The sequence below is a fragment of the Mytilus edulis genome, chromosome 10, assembly GCF_963676685.1.
Source record: "Mytilus edulis chromosome 10, xbMytEdul2.2, whole genome shotgun sequence".
In the NCBI taxonomy this organism is placed as follows: Eukaryota; Metazoa; Mollusca; class Bivalvia; order Mytilida; family Mytilidae; genus Mytilus; species Mytilus edulis.
The window spans coordinates 38,599,234-38,626,097 of record NC_092353.1 but is presented as its reverse complement, the minus strand read 5'-3'; the positions used below and the strand labels follow the sequence as shown (position 1 = coordinate 38,626,097).

The 26,864-nt window shown below is 31.7% G+C and overlaps 1 protein-coding gene across 1 annotated transcript; it reads left to right on the top strand.

Annotated features, from left to right (window-relative positions):
• The first annotated feature begins 10,894 nt into the window (after nucleotides 1–10,894).
• On the top strand, nucleotides 10,895–16,593 carry LOC139492420 (endonuclease domain-containing 1 protein-like). The gene is made up of 2 exons (XM_071280621.1): nucleotides 10,895–10,918; nucleotides 14,979–16,593. Exon 2 carries the CDS (start codon nucleotides 14,990–14,992, stop codon nucleotides 16,007–16,009), a length of 1,020 nt encoding a protein of 339 aa, XP_071136722.1. The 5' UTR covers nucleotides 10,895–10,918; nucleotides 14,979–14,989; the 3' UTR covers nucleotides 16,010–16,593.
• The last annotated feature ends 10,271 nt before the right edge of the window (nucleotides 16,594–26,864 follow it).

Here is a 26,864-nt window from a genome sequence, read left to right as displayed (position 1 = left end):
TAACCGACATTTTTGTCACAAAAATCCGGTTAAAAATGAACAAATATTAGATATTTCGGATAACAGATATCCTTTTTCAATAATTGCACGATGTCAAATGAATCATGTAAATATATTCAAACTGAGAACTTTTTCTAAATCTTGAAATTTATACAATTTAAGCGAACACCACAGACGCTGATACAATTTTAAAATTTCCAAACACAGCGCAAATATTACAAAGATTTGCCAAACAAAAATAGTTATTTTCGATGTGAACTGGCACAACTCTAAATTTCCAAAGGTTGTGACAGTTTAGATGTTATAACTGCATTGAGAGCAGTCCTCAAACAAAAAAATCAAAAATGTCCTAACCGATCCAAGTTGGTATAATATTTCAAATTTGACACCGGTAGGGCAATTGCAACAGAATCTACATATTTAAGCCTCCCAAACGAATAGCAGTCTAATAATCATGATTGAAAAAATAAGTTTTATCTAATGAGGTAAAATAATTGAACGTGACTACGTACTTATACGTCCATCCCGAATGAATGGAGCCCTGTAATTTAAACTGGTATTTACATAAAAAATCGAACTGTAAAGCCAGTACTAAAGCCGGAGTTACTGGAAACAAGTGATGACAGGAAAATGAGGGACTCATTCTATGTTTTTTCATTGATGCCCTCTGGAGAAACTGTCCGTAACTTTCTTATCCAAAATCTTCCCCGAGCGACATTGTCGACCTTCGACCAACCCTCGTTGTGGTCTATGATTGTGATGGTAAGGTTTTTGAGATCAGCTTGTGTGTGCCCATGTGATCTCAAATGACGACTTACGGGTATATACATATATATGTATATCCACTCCGATAGGCCTCAAACATGGAGAACCTCATTTCCCATGACAAACACTCTACAACAGAATTACCGAGGCGGTGTAATAAGATTATACCATGGTATATGTCTATGGAATGTCTTAGTGATCCATTTTGTTTATTCTCCTTGTAATTGGTAGAAAACCTTTTATAGACCAAACTTAATTTTCCTCTTCGAAGTTTACCATGAAATATAAGATAATTGTAAAAAAGTTACAAATTTTTAGACTGATACAAAACCCATATGATGATTATGAATAATAAACTTGACAGCAAAGATAAACAGAAAATTGAGAACAATAAAGCTATATAAAAGATGCTGAGCAGGCATTTCAAAAGACTGGAAGCAAAATTTCTTAGAATGAATAAAAATAACTGTTAGACGATGCTGTTATAATTGATGCAAAGCTGCAACCCTATCTAGTAACTGCGAAGTGCTACAATGTTTATATATTAGCAGCACATAATCAGTAACAAGAAAGGCTGTCAACTTTTTGAATTTTCAGAATGCAGAAATTTTAGAACTTAAAAGGTTATCACATTTTTGAAGAAAATAGAAACTACATGAAGAAAAAGAGAAAATTGCACTTCAATCAGACCAGTACATCAAGTCCTTACAAATAAAATTATAGTATACCACTCTTTCACTTCCTCTCAAACTTACTTCTTTACACACGACTCGCAATATTACTCATCCTTTCAATTATTTTTTCAACCTGAAGAACATACATCTTTACATACCATTCTCATTATCAACCTTCACCGTCTTGATTCGTTCTTATTGTCCCTCTTTCCAATTCTGTTGAATCCATACCAACCTTAGGAACCTCTAAAAGTCTTCTCTTTGTGTTTGAAATCCGGTGAAGTTTGTTATTTGATACAAATTGAAAAAAAAGGACCAGACATGGAAGACTGACAATTTCTACATTGAAACGATCAAAACATTGACATGATGATGAACTATGTATTCATTTTTATACGCCCTTCAAAATTTTGACGGGACGTATTATGGTATATAAATGTTCGGCGTCCGTCCGTCTGTGTGTCCGTCTGTCTGTCCGGCGTAAACATGTCGCACTGTAACTTGATCCAAATTTATCCAAATTTCTTATCCAAATTTCATGAAACTTAATATAGTTGTTTCTTATATTGGTCAAATGATCTGTATACTTTTTGGTGAAAATAAGAATAAAACTTTTTGAGTGACGGGACTTTGTAACTAAAACAGGGTTGTGTTTTTCTCACATGTCGCGGCGAATCTCAAAAACGATTTATGATTATTGCTATAAAATTTACACACTTCTTAGTTATATTAATCTTAAAATATATATACTTTTTGGTAATGATTCAAACTTCCATTTTTGAGTTATTGAGTATTTTGTAAAAAACGGGGAGGCTTTTTTTTTACATGTCGCGCCAGATCTCAAAAACGTTTTATGATTATTGCTTAAAACTTACACACTTCTTTGTTATATTAATCTAAACATCTGTATTCTTTTTGGTGATGATTCAAAATTACGTTTTTGAGTTATTAAGTATTTTATAAAAAAGTGGGAGGGTTTTTTTACATGTCGCGCCTATCTCAAAAATGATTTATGATTATTGCTTAAAACTTTACACAATTCTTTGTTATATTAATCTTAAGATATGTATACTTTTGGTCTTGATTCAAAATTTAATTTTGGTGATATTTAGTTTTGTGTAAAAAAAAAAAGAGGATGGGTTTCACTTGTCCCGCCGTATCTCAAAAACAATATATGATTATTGCTTAAAAGTTTTCATTCTTCTTAATTATATTTATCTTAGGATCTTTATACTTTTTGGTGATGATTCAAAATTTTATTTTAGAGTTATTGAGTTTTTTGTTAATAAAAAAAGGGGGTTTTCACATGTCACGCTGTATTTTAGAAACTATTTTTGATTATTGCATAAAACTTCCACACAAGACGACGTGCGTATCATGCACTCATGGCGCAGCTGCTTATAAGTATTGAGCCAATCTTTTTAATTGTATTTTTTTTTTTTTCAATATGAAATAATTATCATAAAATTATCATTTCTTAAAATCTAAGGAAACAGCCAAAGTTACAATAAGCCTAAGTTGCAATAAGCCAAAACATGTGATGTATTTGGTGGGTGTTAAAATATTTTAGAACAGAACAATATAAAATTGCATAAAGTTTGAAATTGTTAAATGGTACAAAAATACCTGTCTGCTTGTACTAGCTAGCTGGCCTCAGTGTTATCTAGACTTTTAGGTGCTACCTCTTCCCAACTGAAATCAACATAAACATCTACCAATACTTTAATTTTGGATGTAACGCGTCTTCTGATTGGCTGACGTCGTTTTGTTTATCAGCTCATAGACATAATTTAGTCATGTGACCGTGACGTCATCAACATTTTTTCATGGTTTATTACAGTTTGAAATGGAAATTAGAATTAAATTATAAGAAATAACTGTAATAGTTTTTCTATCTATTCGAAATAACATAAAAAATGTGGTGCACACTTCAAATAACCCGCATAAGTGTGCACCACATTTTTTCTGTTAATTCTTCATAGACAGAACAAAATATTACAGTCATTTCTTAATTAAAATTTTATAAAAACAGTAAAAAATCATAATTGAAAATTTGATAAAAACGTGTAAACATCTTATATTAGAATAACTAAAAAACGGTAAAAAACCACTATTGAAAATTTGATAAAAACAGTAAAAAGTCCCACGTTAAAATTTGATAAAAATCGTATAATATCCCTCTTTCTTTAAAATTGATAAAAGCAGTAAAATATACCCTGGACAAATTTGATAAAAACAGTAAACATCCCCATTAAAATTTTGATTGAAACAACAAAACGTTCCCCAATAAAATTTGATATAATAAGTAAAACATTCCCAGTTAAATTTTGATAAAAACAGTTAAAGTTCCACCGTTTAAATCTTGTAAACAAAATGTTAAACATCCCTCTGTCAAACTTTGATAAACAATAAAACATTGATCTCCAGTTAAAGTGTGATAAAAATAGTAAAAAATCCCCAATAAAACTTAATGAAATCAGTAAAACCACATTGACATGCCTGATACAGACAAGGCTTTTTTTTATTAATGAAAAATGGTATTAAACTGTAAAGTTGATAAAAAGGTAAAATATTCTGTTAAAAGTTTTGATAAAACACAAAAATCTTCCCAACTGAAAGTTGTTTAAAAAAAAAAAAAAAAAAAAACGACCACATTAAAATTTGATAAAAAAAACCGACCCCGTTTAAATTTGATAAAAAAACCGACCCCGTTAAAATTTGATAAAAAAAAAACGACCCCGTTAAAATTTGATAACAAAAACCAAAAAAACAGTAAAACATTTCGCGTTTAAATTTGAAAAAGACATCATAATTTACAATTTGATAAAAAAAAATAAAGTAAAATATTTCCCATTAAAATTTCATAAAAGCGGTAAAAAATCACAATTAAAAATTTGATAAAAATAGTTCAAAAACCCACATTGATATTTGATTAAAGCAGTAAAACATTCCTCTTTCTTTAAAATTGATAAAAGCCGTAAAATATCCCCTGTTAAAATTTGATAAAAGCAATAAATCATTCCCATTAAAAATTGATAAAAACAACAAATCAATCCCAGTTAAGAGTTGATACCAAGAGTAAAACATCCCTATTGAAAATTTGATAAAAACAGTAAAACTTCAGCCGTTAAAATTTTGTTACACTCTGATAAAACAGCAAAACATCCACAGTTAAAATGTGATACAATCAGTAAAACATCCCTAGGAAAATGTGACAAAAACTGTCCCAATTGAAATCTTATAAAAGAATAATACATTCTCTGTTAAAATTTGATAAATAAAGGAAATACTATACCGCTGTTCGAAAATCATAACTCGATTGAGAGGAAACAAATCCAGGTTACAAACTAAACCCATGGATAACACACCAACAATACGAAGAAAACAACGAAACAACATTAACACTGAAATGCAAAAAAAAAACCAAACGACAATGCAAGACACACAGAAACGAACTATAAGATAATAACTGTCATTTTCCTGACTTGGTACAGGACATTTTCAGACATAATGGTGGGTTGAACCTGGTTTTGTGGCTAGCCATACCTCACGCTTTTATGGCAATGTTAAATATAACACTAAAATGACAACATTACATGAAAAAAATACATTCAGTACAAATAAGTGACAGAACATTCAGGACAGAGAAATAAACAAAATAATAAACAAAACAATAGTGCATTACGACATGCTAACCACAGAATGAAAACGAACACGTAGGACAGTACACAAAAACAGCACAACAGAACCAAGTAAAACAGTAAGAAATCCACTGTTATAATTTGATAAAAGCATAAAACATCCTATTAAAGTTTGACAAAACAGTAAAATTCCTATGTTCAAATGTGATAAAAACAATAAAACAACCCCGGCATTATAGTTTGATAAAAATAACAAAACATCCACATTGAAATTTAATAAAAACCATAAAAGATCCCCAGTTAAAACGTGATAAAAACAGTAAAACATTCCCATTTAAATTTGATAAAAACTGTCAAAACATCCCCCGTTATAACTTAATTAAACAGTAAAAATTTGCATTAAAATTTGATAAAAAAAAAGTAAAAGATCCTCAGTTACAATGAAATGACCACTCTACGGCATTCCTCTTTAAAATTTGATAAAAACAGTAAAACATCCCCTGTTTAAAAACGATTTAACACCCCCAATTAGAATTTGATAAAAAAAAAATATATCTATATAGATTAACATCCCCCGTTACAATTTGAAAAAAGAGTAAACCATCCCCTATTAAAATTTGTAAAAACGGTAAAATATTATCCATTAGAATTTGATAAAAACATCTTAGGTTAAAATTGTGAAAAAAATAGTAAAATAACCCCAATAATTTGATGAAACCACTAAATTATCCCCGGTAAAATTGATAAGTAAAACAACCCATGTTAAAATTTGTTAAAAACGGTAAAACATCCCCAATTTAGATATAAAAAAAAACATCCCCGTGAAAATTTGTTAAAAACGGTTAAACATCCCCAATTAGAATTTGAAAAAAAACAATTAAAAATCCCCCGCTTAAATTGAAAAAGACGGTAAAATATCCCCCATTAAAACTTTTGATAATAACAGTAAAAAAAAGTCCCCCGTTAAAAATAAGATCAAAATAGTAAAACATCCCCTATCAAAATTTGACAAAAACAAATTAATTGAAATAGTATACATGTACGTGCATTTTTTGTTATAAAAAACAAAGGTTTCAAGAAAATTTATGTTCGGGATGGGAATGAAATGATCATGTATTTTAAAGTTGTATTCCTTCCTCAAAGTGGGAACTTGAAAAAAGTTTTTTTAAGTAAATAAATTACAAAAATCAGTAATAAAAGAAGGATTTTAGTCAATACTGGAGACGGGTCATTAATGGATATGCATTTAGTTCCCGGTGAGCGACACATGCTCTTTAGAGCCTCTAGTGTAAATTTCACATAAGCTCAAAATTACAGGGCTCAAAATTTAAATAAAAAAAACAAAATGTGGTATAAGTGCATTTCTCAATCAAAGACCAAATATTATAGAAGTTAACAACTGTAGGTCACCGTAATCCTGAAAAGATCTATCATGGTCCTTCCTTAAGGTACAATTCCTGATCATTAAGATATGGTTTCTGATTGTTATGTACAGATTTTAAATAGCATCCCCATCGATTGGAGGACAAAACATTTTGTTAATTACGGTATGAAAAGAATCATGACTTTTAAACAAATTAATTAATTGAAATGCATCCTTTTAGGTATTGGATTTTGTAATTAATTTCTCTCACATGTGAACGAATCTTAACAGTCGCATGGCAGGCATTTATCAGTTAAATAATAGCTACGATAAATTGAAATGAATCAAAGAGTGCAAAATTTATCTGTAGAAAATGTCAAAGACATGGTGTATACAACATGTAGCAACTTATTGAAGGATTATCATACACACATATTTGAAATAAAAATCTAGCATGTGAATGTCAGTACGAGATTGATTTTACTTGAAGTGATTTATCTCCCTCGAAAAAAAAATGATACAGAAATCATTGCTATGGTATCAACCAAAATTTAAAACGGTGAGATCTCTTATTTCCTACTATAGAAAAGTGTAGCTTTAAACAATATTTCTAACTCCTAATATGCATAATTTTTGAGACCATATGCGTTAGTCTGTCCGTTTATAACTAAACTTAACGACAAAAGAGACGATTTCAACTTTCCAATTGTGAACTTTCCATTTCTAAGTAGCAACATTCCAGCAGCACCTACATACGGTGTATATATCTCCTAATTGATACGATATTCCCGTGCTTGCATTTCCTATCATGATTTTCTTGATAAAGGGTTGCTGCTCACAAAGAAGCTATTAAACCAAGAGTTCCAAATGGTGAAGTTGAAATCATCACTTTGTAAATTTTACGGACGCCATCACGAGTTGGTTGACCGTTATGGAATAAACGTTTCACAAATGATATCGGATATGTTCTTTACGTCGTAACTACAATCCCTTTCCCTTTCCCGAATGTGACCTACCGAATTAGACTATTTACCGGATTTGTTATCACATAAGCAACACGACGGGTGTCACATGTGAAGCAGGATCTGCCTACCCATCCGGAGCACCTGAGATCCCCCTTAGTTTTTGGTGGGGTTCGTGTTGTTTATTCTTTAATTTTCTATGTTGTGTCATGTGTACTATTGTTTGTCTGTTTGTCTTTTTCAGTTTTAGCCATGGCGTTGTCAGTTTATTTTCGATTTATGAGTTTGACTGTCCCTCTGGTATCGTTCGTCCCTCTTTTATACGTCCGATATCCGGTTAAATTTGTTTAGTACTTTCATGTGAATTCTAAATCTCATCAATATGAACTAAGTACAAATGTTCAATATAATGAGAACTTTCTAAAATATATAAATATATGCAAATTTCTTTTTTTTCCATTGCTTTCACGGTTCACTAAACATGGAAATGTGATAGCCTGGAATCGGTCAATTACAAGGCATAAATAGGTGGATTTTTACTTTCAATTCCATACAGTTTTAGGTAAACAAATTAATGATAAATTTAAAGTCATATGAAACGAATGACTGGTGAAAAATATTGTTTATCTTTCTTGAACGAATGCATGTATATATTATAAATCGTCAATTTTTTTCTCTCTGTCTGTTGTGATTAAACAAATATGGCTGCTCATTAAATGCCGTTTTTTTGAAGCCGAAGTTTACCGATTGTCACCTTTTAGTAAACAATCAACAAAAAGCCTGGGTATTGAGCACGTGTTTAGCATGTTCAATCCTAATTGTTTATTTTAATGACAGATCCATGCGTATTGCGATCACCGGATTTTTACGAGGAGGGTCACGCTATGGTCACTATGCATACTGCAAATATGTCGGCGAATTGCTTCCTGGAAGCAAGCAATTAAAACAAGTAAACTTCTTCTAAATGTGGACAAATTTTCCTAAAAAAAAAGCATATGTACATAAGTTGTATAATGAAAACTATCCATTTAGTTATAAAAAAAACATATGCATATTATTTTTTAATTTGAGGTTTCATATGACTATAAGAATCTCACAAACTATTTAACTGTCGCTTCAAATCCGTAAAGACGGTATTTCAAAAATATGTCCACTAGTGTAATAAATCGAAAAATTTCCAATTATTCAAACATGAAATTTTGATTATTTTCTTCCTTCTTATATAATTACTTTTGGTGAGAAAATAGCTCTTAGAAGAGTTCTGGAAATCAATATAGTTGCTATTTGACAATAAACACGTTTTAAGTCTTATTGATAAATTTTGCCGTGATATTCATTACATATATCTGAAAAATGAAACTATTAGGAAAATGTCAGATATAACTGACTACTGTACAGATGTTTGAAACTGTCACGCAATTAGAACATGTAACTATGAGTTGCCTTTCGTTGTGATTCTTCTAAATTGTATATCATAGAACTCAAAAGACAGAATCCAGCTATTGGTATGTCAATTAGTTTTATAATTTTTTCAAAATAAGAATGTCAGAAAAATGAAAACCTCATTAAATCCGTATTCATGTGAACTCCAATTTAACCTCGTAGAAAGAGATAAAATAACGCACGCATTGTCCGTTTACGGGTATTTGAAGGAAAAGAATGTCAACATTGAAAGTAAAAACTAGGTAAATAATTTGATTAACTGATTCGATCCACACAAAATCATTCTTATAAATGCAAAAACGACGATAAAAATAAATTTTTAATCTACAATACAAGATTTAACAGACCTATAAAAAACAATTGCACGAGTTGCTTAATCTATTTATATCTATGTTTATGTTTACATCGCTTATATGGTCATAGAAGGTCAACTCGATAGTCATTTAGATGGCGTCTTGACTAAAATGTACACGAAACGAAGCTTCATCTTATTGAGACCATGTCCTGTAAATTGTTTATCTTATACTTTTGATAGTTTGGAAAAATGTTTTACAATGTTATAAATAAAATATGAGAATTTGAGTCAAATCGCTGAACATGAATTTGGCAGCTAGTGCCCCTTCAAATTCTGAATATATGGAATATAAATATTTTGTTGGCACTATAATTAGGCATACATATAATCATATTATCAGTAGTTGATATTGAATAATTACTGCTACTGAATTTCAAAATAACAACATGCCAACCAATCTCTTTGAACAGAAAATTTATCATACATTTAAATTATGGAAATAAAAAAAGTGTTTGATTAAGAGATAAAAACAAATTCTTTTTTTTGCGAGTAAAGAATGTCAGTTATTTTTGTTAGGTAATAAGTACACGGGTAGTAAGGTCGTCATATCGAGGAGCGTTTAGTACAGTGATTTTGTCATAGTTTGGATAAGTTTGACATGACGGTGTTAAGTCTTTTTGATGACAATCAATGCAAAAATGTAAACATTGGGATATTTTGTAAACGGAACTTCTGATCATTAATTCAAACTGGTTAGTACCTTTGTATAAAGAAAATATGTTCGTAAATCACAATTTGTATCATATGAATAATGATTTAACACAGAACAAAGCTTGCGTATGTCAAAATTTAAAACTTGCTAATTGGTTTATTGTGCATAAAAAAAGTTATTTTCTTACAGTCTGTTACATCACATATATGTTCGTGATATAACACTGCGGTCAATTATTCTGAAAAATAACTACTTTTGCAATAAATTCAAAATAACTGAAATATCTGTGTCATGGTTTGGTTCATTCGTGTCATGGTTAATTTCATGTTCAACATGGTTCAGTTATGTAATTTATGTCGTGTATAATGAAGAGTTACTATCAGAATTAACAAAAATCGTTGCATTTGAAACACAAAAGGACATAAGAACGCGTATACAATGTAGTAATATGTTATAAGTAGATGCAATATGATTGCCAATGATATAACTATCCATCTGAGATCAAATGACGTAGTAGCTATTTGTCATCAAGAGGCCTTCAACATTCAACAATGAGCAAAACCATATGTCTTAGCAAGACATAAAAGGCTGCGACAAAATTCAATGTATAGGAATTCCAATTAGGAAACCATCAGCCTAATTTCTGTCCAAAATAAATAGCAATGAGACAACTATCCACAAAAGACCAAAATGACACAAACATTAACAACTATAGGTAACCGTACGGCCTTCAACAATGAGCAAAGCCCATACCGCATAGTGTCAGCTATAAAAAGCCCCGATAAGACAATGTAAAACAATTCAAACGAGAAAACTAACGGCCTTATTCAAAACATGTTTGCGGGCTACTCAACCTCTTGTTCGCCTCAACCATGCCACACATGTAAAACTCACCAGATTGGGTTTAAACATGCAAGAAAATCAAGTAACAAAATCACTAAAAACACAAATAAAGTACTAATATTTAGTGGGACCTAGTTTCAAACAAATAACAAATGGTAAAAAGTCAAGATTCTAAGAAAGCTTCTTTTAAATTTCAGGATGGAATTCTGCTGCCAATATTGTGAGCATCTTTGAATTATGTCTAGCAATAACTATCGATATATATTTAACACTGTAGTTTCATTGAAAAGCATTATATGAATCAATATTGAGAGGATCCAATTTTTCTATATTTGTTTCTTAATTTTTAAATCTTTTATTGCCGTAGTCATATTATAAACTTGAATCCTAAAGAACTAATTAAACAATACTACGTTTATTTATTTCAACAGCCATGCAATGTTTGACCAACCCCGAAGATCTACTGCTAAACGTAAAAGTGCAATCGTGAACCCATATAATGGATTTGCACATGGTTCTCAAAGAATCGTCAGTACCATAAAAGAGCATGTTATGATCTCTAAAAATGTCATTATCTTGAAAATGAGACAATATATCATTTAAACTTTATGAATGCTAGAAATTAATCAGTATCACCAACAGCGTCAAATGACCCGTCTAAAGGAGCAATAGATGCAGTTGCCTCTGATAAATTGTATGAGTCCAATTCAATGCATTTGTGTAAAATTTGGAGCCTTATCATGTAAATAAATAAAAAAACCAACAAAAAACAATTCTGAATTTGACTGCGTTGTTTTTATGTTTAACATATTTAGTTACACAAATTGAAAAGAAGATATAAACTACGAAATCATGAAAATATAAGTTTTCATCACAGACACCAAACAGGCATTCATAAGTGCTAACTATTGTGAAACGAAGGGTTTTACACATTTAATTTCAAAAACATATTTACTGAATTCCGAAGTTGCGACTCACCAAAAATGTTCAGAACCTAGTGACGTGACAAGTTGTCCTATGCCATACCTTACTATTTTACGCTTTACTGATAATAGTTTGATGGTTTCGGATCTCTGGTTGTCTCTGTCCAATTTATTTACCCATTTTATAGAAACAGGCAGATACAGAGGTTGGCCTATTTAATTTATCCTATTGTTGAAGAATTCATATGTTTGTGTTGTTGGTTTGCTGTCTCATTTATGTATTTCCTGCGCCATCTTACATTTGACATTACCTAGTAAATTGAAAATCAAATAAGCAAAAATGATAAACGGCAAATATAGATAGCATAAAAGTATCATTGAATGTTCTAAGAAGTTCAAATGAAGTGTACTTGTGATATATATCAACAAACTTACCATCTGTTTCATCTTCGTCCATCTTATAATGCGTTCTGTCCTATTACAATCGATGATTTCTTGTCTAGCACGGTCAAAATTAACAGTTTAAATGTACATGTAGCAGACAATATAACGCGTGTTTCTTTGATTTTCAATCTTTTTTTCAATCACATTTAATAATATACCTCCTCATACTTAAAATAAGATAGCAGGAGTTTTTTCAGATAGTATAGAAACTATATATTACATAGAAAGTAAAATATTTGAAATAATTTAATGATATACGCGTGATCAAAAAGAAGATGTGATATGATTGCCAAGAAGACAACCATCCCCAAAAGACCAAAATGACACAAACATTAAGAACTATAGGTCACCGTACGACCTTCAACAATGAGCAAAGCCCATACCGCACAGTCAGCTTTAAAAAGCCCCGATAAGACAATGTAAAACAATTCAAACGAGAAAACCAATAAGTTTTAAAACTGTTGTCCATGTCACGCGTAAATATTGGGTTTTTTAAATGGTTAAAGACTTATAATGTCCTCTTAATATCTTTTGGTTAGTTTTGTAGTTGGATTATTGTATCATTGACCTTTAACCCCATGCACATCTCCTTTTATTCATCTTAAACTGGTTCAAAATCTAAAATAAAGAAAAGCCAACAAATGTATAGTTTTCTAGAAAAGAAAATGAAAAACAAGAATTACTTTTTGACTGGCTGCCATTTTTGAGTAGCCTTTAGCTATTTGACTAGTGATGCTGCTCATGATATCCCCGGCAGAGTCAAGCATGGACATATGGAGAAAAGATTAGGCTATATGTGAAACAGAAGCAACGCTTTGGTTTTTTTTTGTAAAATTATATCGAAAGCTAGTTCAAAAGAGCAGTGACTTGTAAATTTATATTGTAGAAAACTTACGGAAAGTAACATCACATGTTTAACTTACGCTTTGACGATTACACCCACTATAAATTTGGTTAAACAGGCATTTTTCTTCTCAGGCAGTTAATATATAGTCCAAGTCAAAAAAAAAATTCTACAAAAAGATGAATTGGGGAAAGAAAATTTTAAACCAACATCCTGTTTCAATTACACATGAATACTGAACATGAATAAAATCAGAATTTACACAATATTGACATGCAATACCGTATTATATATTTGGAAATTACTTAGTTTGAACCGACTAACGCATATTGAAAGTTCCATCCAAAAGGTAAAGTATGTCGGATATGAAATATAGTTTGATCCGAGAAAAAAGAAAAAAAGAGAAGATGCAAATCGGAGCAATATAAGACGAAAAAAACAGACAATACCATAAACAATTGCAAAAAAACGAATGACAAACACTCGCCACCCCCCCCCCCCCCCCCAAAAAAAAAATACAACAAAACAAATACAAAAAAAGAAAAGAAATGAAAAAAAATACACTAGCAAAAAGAAAATACACAATTTGGACAAAAAAACACGACTTTGGAAAAGACTAATAATATTAGTAGTTCTAAAAAAATTTAGTCAAATTTTATCATTCCTATGACCTAATGTTGAATTACAATTTCAGATAGTAAATATAGTTTTGTATTTTATGCTTAACATATTTTTGACATTTTTACCTATGATGTCTATTTATTTGTTCACACATCGTTGTCAATATAATGGAATTTGATGCGACTGTCATACAAGTGAGAGGTTTTACTAACTATAAAACTAGGTTCAATCCACCATGTTCTACATAAGCAAATGCCTGTACCAAGTCAGAAATATGACAGTTGTTATCCATTAGTTTGATGCATTCGACGGGAATAATACCACATAGCTCGTATATTTCATTATGTTTCAATGTAACAATTTTCGTTTGTGGTGAATGAAGCATAGTCTAACTTATATTTATTAATCTTAAACGTTTGCGATAAAAAAAAAACAACATAAATAACAAATTATATTACGTTTGACTCCGAAATACATCACTTTATTACTGGTAACCTAACTTGTGGAAGGACATCCTAGTTCTCTGTCAAGCAGTAGCAACCAAAATAGTAAAAGCAAACATTTAATCGGTGCAATTTGGGAAGGAAAGTTTACTGTTTTCCGTTAATTTTTGTCGTGTATAGAAAACATACGGCAGTACAGCCCTCTAAATGGGTTCGATTGTAAATTATGTTTTCTGGTCTGTAGGTCCGATCGTTCGTTCGATCGTCCGTCCGATCGTCCCGCTTCAGGTTAAAGTTTTTGGTCGAGGTAGTTTTTGATGAAGTTGAAGTTCAATCAACTTGAAACTTAGTACACCTGCTCCTTATGATATGATCTTTCTAATTTTAATGCCAAATCAGAGATCCATCCCATTTTCACGGTTCATTGAGAATAGAAAATGATAGCGGGGGTGGGGCATCCGTGTACTATGGACACATTATTGTTGCCCTAACTTGAAAAAAGTAAAATCACACAAATACTGAACTCCGAAGAAAATTCAACCGGGAGGTCCTTAATCACATGGCAAATTCAAATGACAAAACACATCAGACTTGGTACAAGCATTTTTAAATGTAGAAAATGGTGAATTGAGCCTGGATTTATAGCGCTAAACCTCTCACTTGTAAGACAGTCTAATAAGATTCCAAGTAGCAGGATGAATCACCAAAGGGGGAAACAGTAGCAGTTATTCTGGCATAGGCGACAAAACAAACATATCTAAATTTACATATTTAAAAAAAACCAGGTATGTGTGTTACTCATGTTATTAGAACTTTATTTTTCTGTTTAAGAAATTGAAGTCAAAACGTAACATGACAATCTTCCAACGGTGCTTGTTCGTGTTATTCATGCCCCCTTCATTTTACACTAAATTTATGAAATGGCACGGGGATTTTTGTGAAAATTAATAAATAGAATATAAAACAAAATTTCAATTTATAAGCGTTATTTTCTTGTATTTTCAGGAATTAAAAAAATGAGTTTTCAGAAAATTCTTCTGTTATGGATATATTTAGGAGCAACGGAAACCAACGTGTCAAAGTACAAAAATTTCAATGAATGTAGTCATAGATTCTTTTTCCAAGGATTAATTCCAAATTATTTACATCTTTCTGAGGATATAGTGAACATATGTCAGCAGTACAACAACAAGTTTTTCTTTGCAACGCTTTACGATACAAAGAATAGAATTCCTGTATACAGCGCAACACAACTGGACCTGCGTTCGGACAATAAATCCCGTTATGGTGATATGTTTTTCATAGAGCCAAGTTTAGTAAAAAATGTAAATCACCAAAAAGGAAATATGATTGAGTTTGTACCTAATAAGCATGCCAACTATGGAGAAAAGCAAGCACTAGACACTGACTACAAAGGCAGTGGTTACGACAGAGGACATTTAAATCCCCAATTATTCAATACAAAAGATTCTGATAGTAGATATGCAACCAACACCTTCACTAATATTGCACCTCAATATGGACTGTTCAACAAAGGGACATGGAATAATATGGAAGAAACACTATTAAAAACTGTTAAACAAGAATGTAAATTTCTGGGAGCAAAAATCTATGTAGTTGTAGGAGTTGAACCGAGCACCAATAGATATATTGTGAAACAAATAAAAAATAAACCTGTAAATAGAGTAAATGTACCAAGATTTTACTGGACAGCCATTTGTTGTGATACCTCAACAGCGATTGCCTCAGATCATCATGAAGAGGGTTGGTCGTTTGCATATTTAGCATCTAACATTAACGCTTCCGACGTAAATGTTTCTTTTGACCCGGTGGACAAATTTTTAAAGAATCAGTACCTCAAAATATTTGCAGATTTTAAAAGAAAAAATGGGCCAGACATAATAGGTTGTCAGTTCAGAAAAGATAATGCTATAAGAATTATTCAGAATATTGCAAAAACAGCTGGACCAATATTTGAGCCAAATCCTACAGCACGCTTCGAACCAGAAAAAAAGAAAATCTACAAATCAGGATAATACACTTACCAGTGACATAAAAGGAGGAATAATTAAAGCTTATCAAACAGACTAACCACATTTAAAAAAACTCGTTACTAGCAGAGCTCTTTTATTTGTTTGTTTTATTGATTTCGGGTTACACTGTTTTCCTATATTATTCATGTTATTAGGTGGGAAAGGCAGGTTTGTTTGAGATTAAACACTAACAAAAAAAAATCAATCCAGTCATATTTGTTTATGTATATTTGTATGTGTTTGTCATACGCCAGGAACACTGTGTATCTTCGCCAACGGGATTTTATTACCAACGAAGCGGAGAGAAAGGAGAAAATAAATAAACAGTAAACATGTGCTGTAAGGTTTGCGGTCAAAAGGGTCTTCGAATTCAAGTCACTACCACTGATTCGTATGAAAACTTGAAATCCGCGAAAATGTTCCTGGTTGATGACCTTCTGCTGTTTTCTGCTCTTAGGTCGGATTGTTATCTCTTTGACATATTCCCCATTTTCTATTCTGAATGTCAATTTCAATATTCTATTTGTAACAATATCAAAAACAGTAATTTGGAAAGATCATGTTTTCGAAAAATTGAATTATGCAAAATATTCAAATATACCCCTCTCAATTTTTTGAATTTTGATTTAGCAATGGTTAAACTTTTAAAAAATTATTTGTGGTCAGATCGGTAAAGTCTGAATTGAAAATTCTTAAAGCTTTCAAAATGATAAAAATTTTCTTCCAATACACAAGGAATTTTACACTTTATGGAGCTAGGTTCTTGACCTAACTGCTAAATAATATATTTTTCTAAATTCAATTTTTAAATATGTCTTAACCATTCTTAGTCATATACAACATACACAATTTCCTTTTGTATTCTCTAAAAAGCCAATTATACATCTAATTGCAATTGCACATTTTAGCCTTTTTACTTACATGTACCAAAATTGTGTAAGTGAAGCTTGATGTATATTTGAGTATATCTTAATTGTTAGAACATTTTTACAAATTTTGAACCCATTCTGTGACATGTCATTTCACCATGATTTTAATGCTTACAGTGAATGACTCTTAAAGTGCTTGAAATATTCTTAAGACCACGAAACATACGCATACCAAACTTCGCCTCGATATGATAGAGTTTTTTTATTTTGTCATTTTTTAAGGGACTGTCTGTTTTGAATATTCCTTGAAGTTATTTCACCTTTTCCGTCTTGTCAGGTCCCACTTACCTACAATATTATCCATTTCAACTAATAAATTCTGTATATAAGTTACCATTAAGGACATTAATTTTTTTATCATATACTCATATTGTAGTGGTAAACTAAAATCTTGAAATGAAATTATCAATTGACAGAAAGAACTCCTTCGCTCAAATTAAAGTTTCAGACGATATACAAAGTAGGTCCAACTAAAGATATGACAAAGTAACTTTAAATAACACATATTTCTAAAGAAGAGAATTGTCAGAATTGTATATATGTATCAGACAAATACATTACTAATATGCATTTATAATCAAAAATCATCTAGGTGGTGTTCATCTATTGTGTACACCAGACACGCGTTTCGTCTACAAAGAACTCATCAGTAACGCTTGAATCAAAATGTGAAAAAGGCTATATAAACTTCGAAGTTGAGTGTTTTGTATCAAAGAGAGGATTTGTTGAATATATCCGAAGAATCCTACATTGTATTACTGGGATATACTATCGGTAGTAAGTTTTGAAAACAGTTAATTTATAATTATGACTAAATAAGTGTAAATCTATCATTTTCATTCTCCTTAGTTTCTTTTGTTACCTATTCTGACATCGGACTCGGTCTTCTTTTAAACTGATTTTATTGTGCGTATTGCTGTGTGTTTCTTCTTTTTTTTACATTGACTAGATGTATCGGTGAAGGTTGAGATCTCACCAAACATGTTTAAACCCGAGACATGTTTACACCTGTCCAAAGTCAGGAGCATCTGACCTTTGTTGGTATTGCATGTTGTTTTTTTTTTAGTTTAGTTTATTTATATGCTTTGGAGTTTAGTATGACGTCTATATTTACTGATCAAGTATATATCTTTATTAATGGGTTAACTGGGGTCTACTCCGGTTGCGGGTCTTCTCGCTAAAGCGAAGACCCATTGGCGGCTTTCAGCTGCTATCTATTCTTTGGTAGGGTTGTTTTTTCTTTGACATATCCCCATTTCTATTCTAATGTCCAAGCCTCTAATTCGAGGGGAAAAATAATTACGTTCCAAAATAATAAATTCGAAATAAATTGTATTCGAAAAGTCCGAATAGAAGTTAGCTAGGTTTTCTTACATGATTTCAAATGAATCTAGTAAGTGAAATTAGAAAAAAAGATTAAGGTGCTTCTTATCATTTCAAATACAATGCTGTGTCAGTCAATGAAGTACTACATACTGTGCTAGCGTAGTTTAATATTCTAAATAATCAAATCAACTTTTTTCGTATATACATATTTAAAAATATAAACAATTGATATATACCCAATATGAGTGAGCATCATTTGAAGCTGATCACTTGCAAAGGGAAATTGGCATTCAAGAGTAACATTAAGGTCCTCGATGCTCTTCAAATTTATACTTGTTTGGCTTTATAATTATTTAGATCTGAGCGTCACTGATGAGTCTTATGAAGACGAAACGCGCGTCTGGCGTATTAAATTACCATCTTTGTACCTTTTATAACTAATTAAATTTGATTTTTACCCGATAGCTTTGTGGATACAAAAAACTGCATCCTCAGAAAGGAGGTTTCCCCAAGCGATCGATAGATTCTGATTCAAAATGTCCAATGTGATTCTTATATAAAAAAAAAGAAGACGTAGTATATTATTGTCAATGAGACAACTCTTCAACTGAGACCAAAATGACATAAAAATTAACAACTATAAGTCACTTTACCGCCTTCAACAATGAGAAAAGCCCATACCGTATAGACAGATATAAAAGGCAACAAAATGAAAATGTAAAACAATTCAAACGATAAACCAACAACAAACTACAACCACTGAATTACAGGATCCTGACTTAGGACAGGCACACACATACAGCATGTTGTAGGGTTTAATCGAATCCAAACCCAGGATCTCAACCCTCTCCTATCCTGGGACAATGATGTAACACTACATCAAATTAAGAATAGGTTAAGTGTATTTTTCATTGATAAGTATCAAACCCAATAAAATACCCTAATCAATTAAAAAAGTATTATTGACAATTTGGCGTTTCTAATCGATCTAATTCTTTAAACTATCCAATGCATTTATATTAAAACACATGTTAAACTATTCAAAAAATGTATGCATTTATTTAATGAACATATATTAGACACATATAAATTAGTTATAGGTACGAGTGCATGGGTCTATTGTATATTAATGCCATTTGTTTTCTTTTCTACGAGCAGAACAGCGGTATACAGAATTCTACTATTTTACTTTAAAAATATATAAATCGTGGATTTATTTTTTCATAAACTAAAAACATATATGTCGTTAACAAACAGGAGGTCAAGGGATATGTAAGGGTGTAGCTCATATATGTATCTACATGATCGTGACAAGATTTTCAAATGAGGCTATTGCGAAAGTTTAAGTAACTTTGCATTAAATTAAGTCCTCAGGCAAGCATGTAAATTTCATAAAATAAAATAAAAATAATATCTTACATAAAAATAAAATCTCCAAAGATGTTACATTAATGTGATAAATTTGATTGACAAAAACATTGCTTTCAATGATAGATTTATCAAATTTTGAGTGTGAGTACCATACTATGATATATTTCTTTGCACATAATTAAAGATCAATCTGAAGAGTCTTATGCAGTTGTTTTGGGGACGAAACGCACTTTTCAGTGCCACATTATGAGACTAGTTTGTTGGCGAGTTCAAAAAGAAAAATAACAAAAATACAGAAAACTCCGAAGAAAATTAAAAACGGAAAGTCCGTAGTCAAATGGCATAATCAAAAACTCAAACACGTCAAATGATTTGATTACAGCTGTCATATTCCTGACTTGGAATAGGTTTTTCTTATGTAAAACATAGTTGATTAAACCTGGATTTATGGCTAGCCGAACCTCTCACTTGTATGAGAGTCGCTTAAAAATTCAATGATGTTGACAACGATGTGTGATCAAAGCAAACAGACATAAGAGGTAACATATCATTCTATATACGGACTTCGCCGATTGGGATATTAATTGTTTTTCTCAATTTCTAAAATCCAATTACATGACTCCTTTTTCTTCTATGTAAACACAATTAAAAGAAATCAAACAAAGCAATTAAATATGGCAAACATATATTTTACAACTGAGAGTTCAATATTGAAATGACCATCCTGACCTTTAACATGGACACACATTTTCTAATAAAGAAGGGAACAAAACCTGTCAGCATATTCCCTTAAATTTTTGTTTTTCTATATTACTTTGAAATGACACACAAATGCTGAAGCGAGAAGCTGTGACTTTTATACGAAAAAAGTGCCGAGAATGGCAGATTTGAAAAAAAAAATACACGTCATTCTAAAGAATTGAATCAGTTTAACACACAAGCGTTTTTCATTTGTCGGATATCAAAATAAATGAATAGATATAGTAAGATGTGGTGTGAGTGCCAATGAGACAACTCTCCATCCAAATAACAATTTATAAAAGTAAACCATTATAGGTCAATGTACGGCCTTCAACACGGAGCCTTGGCTCACACCGAACAACAAGCTACAAAGGGCCTAAAATTACTAGTGTGAAACCATTCAAACGGGAAAACCAACGGTCTAATCTATATAAAAAACGAGAAACGAGAAACACCTATAAATTACATAAACAAACGACAACTACTGTACATCAGATTCCTGACTTAGGACTGGTGCAAACATTTGCAGCGGGATTAAACGTTTTAATGGTACCAAACCTTCTCCCTTTTTCTGAAACAATAGCATAACATTACAACATAGAAAAACACACGATAAAATAGCTTATCTTATAAATTGTTTACTCCACTCATAAGTTTAAAAAAAACAGTTTTCTAACGATCTGCCTAGTGATGTGAACAAATGGTGATTTACTTTTATTTAGATAAAGGAATACTTTCCTCAAAAAGTTGCTTGTTTTTCAAATCGATTATCAATTTGCAGAATGATGTTAGAAAAAAAAGATATGGGGTATTCATCAATGATACAAAATCAGTAAAATAGTCGTAATTATGAAAGTAAATACAAATTGCGTGAACAGAAATTGGGACTAAGAAAGGGTGGTGTTCGTCCTTATAATATGTTAGTACCTAAAATGAAGAGAAAATTATCTGACAATTGGATACGCAATAACTTTATAAACACCGTAGTAAAAAGTGTATCGACAGCACTATTTTTTCGTTAATTTTTACACTTAAACCCCAATTTAACAACAATGACGCCATTGACGAGTACTCAGACACGCAGAACTCTCAAATAGCCGATTTTGTGCCGAATCAAGAATTTATATCCTTGTTAGACCAAGAACTCTCTGATCTTCCAAGAGATTCATATGTATTAAAACTCATTGAGTTGACCCATGATTCTGAGAATACGATAACTTGGTATCGTACTATCTTAGCGAGCAGAGCGAAATCCATCCAGGGGTGTCCGACTGGAAAACTTTTTACCCGAAAAAGCACAAATAGAAGTTCCTCTACACAAAAATATGCAAAAGACTGCTACCTAATATATATGTTCCTTAACGGTGATGATTCGAGCATTGATGATGTTTTCAGAAAAGTTGACCATTATTCAATTAGTGACCAAAGTAAAACTGTGACCCATGATTGTAATATCATCGAAATGAGGGTAACTGTACAAACTCTCCTTGAAAGAGTAGTTCTATTAGAGAAAAACGAAACCGAAAATAAAAGAATTATCAAAAACATTAAAACTGAAAACGACAAATTAAAAACAGAACTTTCGAGCACGAATGAACGATTAAACCAACACCTAATCAATTGTGAACGTAAATTTACACAGTATGACGCAAACCACAAGCTAATAAACCAACAATCCAAAGCTATTGGTGAATTTGACTTTAATTCGTATACAGCTAATGTAAAACGGTTTGACTCCGAACTTGAGCGACATAGTAAATTAAGCGTAAGTCTACAAAAGAATATTAGCGAGTTGAAATGGAATTCAAAACAATCTTATGCCTCTAAAGTAACCCCACCGGGAACCCCAGATAGTCCGCATACTACCGGTATACAGATACACTCTAGTACGAGAAGTGGTCAGTTATCACCTATAGAAATACCAGAAAGTCGATCACCCGTAACTTGTAAACAAAACATAGAAAAAAGATATTCTAACGGTACTGACAATAGTGATAATGTTACAGGTTTACCGTACAAGACGCACGAAACGCAAAACGAAGGAAACAGAGACATATCAAAACCAAATACGGAAAACATTACTTATAAAATTCCTGTTCGACTTGAAGGAGTCACTAGCCACGTTGAAACGACAAATGAAAACTTTTTTACGGGTGTTACAAAGAATAGAACGGCTAGGTATTACTTGTCAGGAATTGACTCAAAATCTACGCGAGCTGGAATTTTAAGTTACTTAGAAACTAAAAATGTACATGTGACATACTTACGTTTGTTTAGCACAAGGAACAATGATCGTCGGATATCTGCGAAGCTTAACATCGCAGAAAACTGTGCGGAAATTGTTGAAACAGAAAACTTTTGGCCGAAAGGCGTGTATTGTAGAAAATGGTTAAGCAACCGTGAATGGAATCAACGCTTTACGGATGATGCTCATCATGAACCAGACTCATAATAAACAATCAAAATGCAGTGTCAAATATTATTTTCCCTTGTTACCTTGGTTACCTTGTTTCTTATAATGTCTAGTCTAAAACTTTTAGCATGGAATGTAAGAGGTATTATGTCTTCTACTGTATGTTTGAGTAATTTATTAAGAAGTACTGATTGTGATGTTTGTATTATCTCTGAACATAAACTTAAAACCAGATCCTTAAATTATTTGTCAAGTATTGAACAAGGATATAATTGTGTATGTAAAGCTGATTCCTTGCCTAATTTTTATAACGCATATCATGGCAAAGGTGGTATTGCCATCCTGTATAAGAGCACACTTCAATTTTCTATTAATGAAATTCATGATACGAACTCAGAAAGAATTGTTGGTCTTGAGATCAAAACCCCATCTAAAGGGTCATTATTTATTTTCGGTGCATATTTACCATCTGATGAATCTGTAGATAACTATAGAACTGAACTTAATATATTAGATGCATTATATACTCATTATAGTAATTATGGCAATGTTATAATCGCAGGGGATTTAAATGCCAGTTGTCTTGAGAAAGATAAATTATGTTCAAACAAGTACAAATCTGCGGAGCTAATAAAATTTGTTAAAAGATATCAATTGCTATTTTCAGGTGGAAAAATTAAACATAAAGGGCCAGATTATACATTTATTAATAAGACATCAATGATTGATTATATTCTTATGAATGATAGTATATATAGGCAGCTTAAGTCTTATGAAATACTTAGCGAGGGTTCGGTTAGTAGTACATCCGATCATTTACCAATTTTAGCCGAAATAGTGTTGCAACATAATCCGCATAAAATATTGAATTCATTTAGTAAGCTACCAGCATGGCATAAAATAACGGACGATCAAATCGAACTGTATAAACAATTTTTACACGAACCGTTACAAATTCTGATAAAGAAAATGGACTCGGATAATGCAGATATTGATACTTTATACAATGATATGGTGACTATTTTACATGCTGCAGCGGATAAAACAGTCCCCAAGTGCAGTTTTAATCCTTTTACTAAACCGTATTGGACATCTGGTGTTAAGATTGCCCACGAGAAGGAACGAACATTACGAAAAGCCTGGGTTATTGATGGTCGCCCTAGAGGTATGCATTATGATTCATATAAGTTATACAAAAGAGCAAAACATGAATTCCGAAATATACAACAGGCTGCGTATGAACAATATATACAACAAACTAACGATGACATTAATAAGGCAGCTGAATGCGATATCCGTCTTTTTTGGAAACTTATTAAACGTAATAAAACTGTCTCGTCCAAAATTTATCCTGAAATAATCCAAGATGATAAAATATGCAACACTCCCGAGAGCATCGCTAATGCATTTATGGACTACTTTTCGAAACTCTACCAGCCGGACAGTGATGAAATGTATGATAATGACACGAGACAACAGATTGAACTTGATTACAATAAAATATTAAAATCTTGTTATGAACAAAACGCGTATTTACCAGGTGGTATTATCAAAGAAAGTGAAGTCGATGGTATAATTAAACTCTTGAAGCGTAGAAAAGCTAGTGGCCATGACAAAATTCAACATGAACATCTGTTGTATGGTGGACATACTTTAGTCCGATGCTTAACATCGTTATTCAATCTAGTTGTGAGTAAAGGTCGTATCCCTAATGGATGGAAACTAGGTCTCCTTGTTCCATTATTTAAAGGCAACAATAAACCGAAGACCTCACCGGACAGTTACCGACCAATTACGTTACTTCCATGTGTTCTCAAAGTGTTTGAGCATGTTATTAAATCAAGATTGTTGTTATATGTCTTTGATGGAAGTGTCTTTCCGAACCCTCAGCAGCAAGGCTTTCAGAAATATCTCGGATGTCTTACTGCATCCTTTAATTTACATGAAACTATATTTCATAATATTGAATTATTTAGTAAAATTTTTGTAGCATTCCTTGATAGCAGGAAAGCTTTTGATACGGTATGGAGGATAGGTTTAATGTACAAACTGTTTAAACTTGGTGTAAATGGTAAACTATGGTTATTAATTAATGACTGTCATTATAGTACGAAAAGTGCAGTTATTGTCAATCAATGTCAATCAAGTTTTTTTCCTGTATTAGAAGGTGTACGACAAGGAGGTGTGCTCTCAGGTTTATTGTATTTAGTATTTATAAATGATTTAATATGTGATCTGGAAAAATTTAATCCAAATACAGGTATTTTCAATATCAATTGTTGTGCACCTGCTCTTGCAGATGACATATCATGTATTGCCACATCTCCAGCATCCTTACAACGTATGCTTAATGTGTGTAACCAATATTCAAAGAAATGGCGTTTTCGCTTCAATGCAAATAAGTCATGTATCATTCAATTTTCTGTGAATACGAGAGAGATCAATGTCAATTTTCCATGGTTTATTGGTAATGAACGTATTCCGATAGCAAATAACTATCTACACTTAGGTATAGAATTAAACTATCGATTTAAATCAAATCAAAGAACTGAAAGTTCCTGCAGAAAAGGCAGAAACGCATACTTTGCGTTGAATGGCATAAAGACAAATGCAACAAACCCGTGTGTGTTACTCAAACTATATAAAACTGTGATACTACCCAGTGTTTTATACGGGTGTGAGATGTGGAATAACATGAAATCTTATGATAAAGCTACTTTAAACCGGTTTCAACATTTTATAGTGAAACATATTCTCAACTTGAAAACGTCGACTCGATCTGATATGTGCGAAAGTATTCTTGGTATTCACCCAATAACAGGATATATAGACAAAAGAAAACTTATTTTCCTACAAAAACTGTGTACTTTAGACATTTCCTCTCTTTCTAAGAGAATATTTCTCACCAGATTGTTTACTTTCTTTATAGACTCTCAAAGGAAACACTACGGATTTATTCCTGATATCGTTGACATTTTAAAACAGTATGGACTTATGAGTTACCTTCTTGACTATATTGAAGATGGAACATTTCCAACAAAACAAATTTGGAAGTCTATTGTTTATAGCGCAGTCGATAGTATACAGTTAAACAATTGGTTAAACCGTGTTATTTCAGATGACAGCTTCACACGTTTCAGGAATATTCATACGTCAGTGACAATTACAGAATTTTGGAAACACTCAAATTCTTTTAATGAGATTAAAAATTCTTTTTTAATCACTAAATTACTAACTGAAATACCAAATACAACAAGTGATATATGTGATATATGTTCAAGGAATTTTAAAGATGTTTATGTACACGCTTGTTGCAATTGTCCAAGTACTAATGCACAGCGAGAAGTCTGGTGGGACATTTTAAGTGACAATTTTCAAGTGCAGCTTTACTGTGAATTAAACATGTATGACGACGAAATCCTGTTTCAAATGTTACTCGGTCGAAAACCACTGACAATTTTTTCAAGCATAGATGAATCGGTTCAATTTCTCAAGCTGTGTCATGCACATGTTATTCAGTGTGTAGCAGAATATAGTCGATCTCTTAGACAGTGTTATTAGATGTGTCAATACACGATGTGTCAATACATGATGTGTCACTGCAGTTATACATTAAACATTGCTTTTATAGATTATTTATATATCATCTTTTGTGTATTTACCTTATACTTTGCTCTTATACTTATAATTTGTGTGTAATTATGTTGTAACGTTTGCTTATATTTATTAATTGTATGTTCATTGAATCTCATTTATGAGGAATTAAAGATATGAATGAATGAATGATAGCTTTGTGGATACAAAAAACTGCATCCTCAGAAAGGAGGTTTCCCCAAGCGATCGATAGATTCTGATTCAAAATGTCCAATGTGATTCTTATATAAAAAAAAAGAAGACGTAGTATATTATTGTCAATGAGACAACTCTTCAACTGAGACCAAAATGACATAAAAATTAACAACTATAAGTCACTTTACCGCCTTCAACAATGAGAAAAGCCCATACCGTATAGACAGATATAAAAGGCAACAAAATGAAAATGTAAAACAATTCAAACGATAAACCAACAACAAACTAC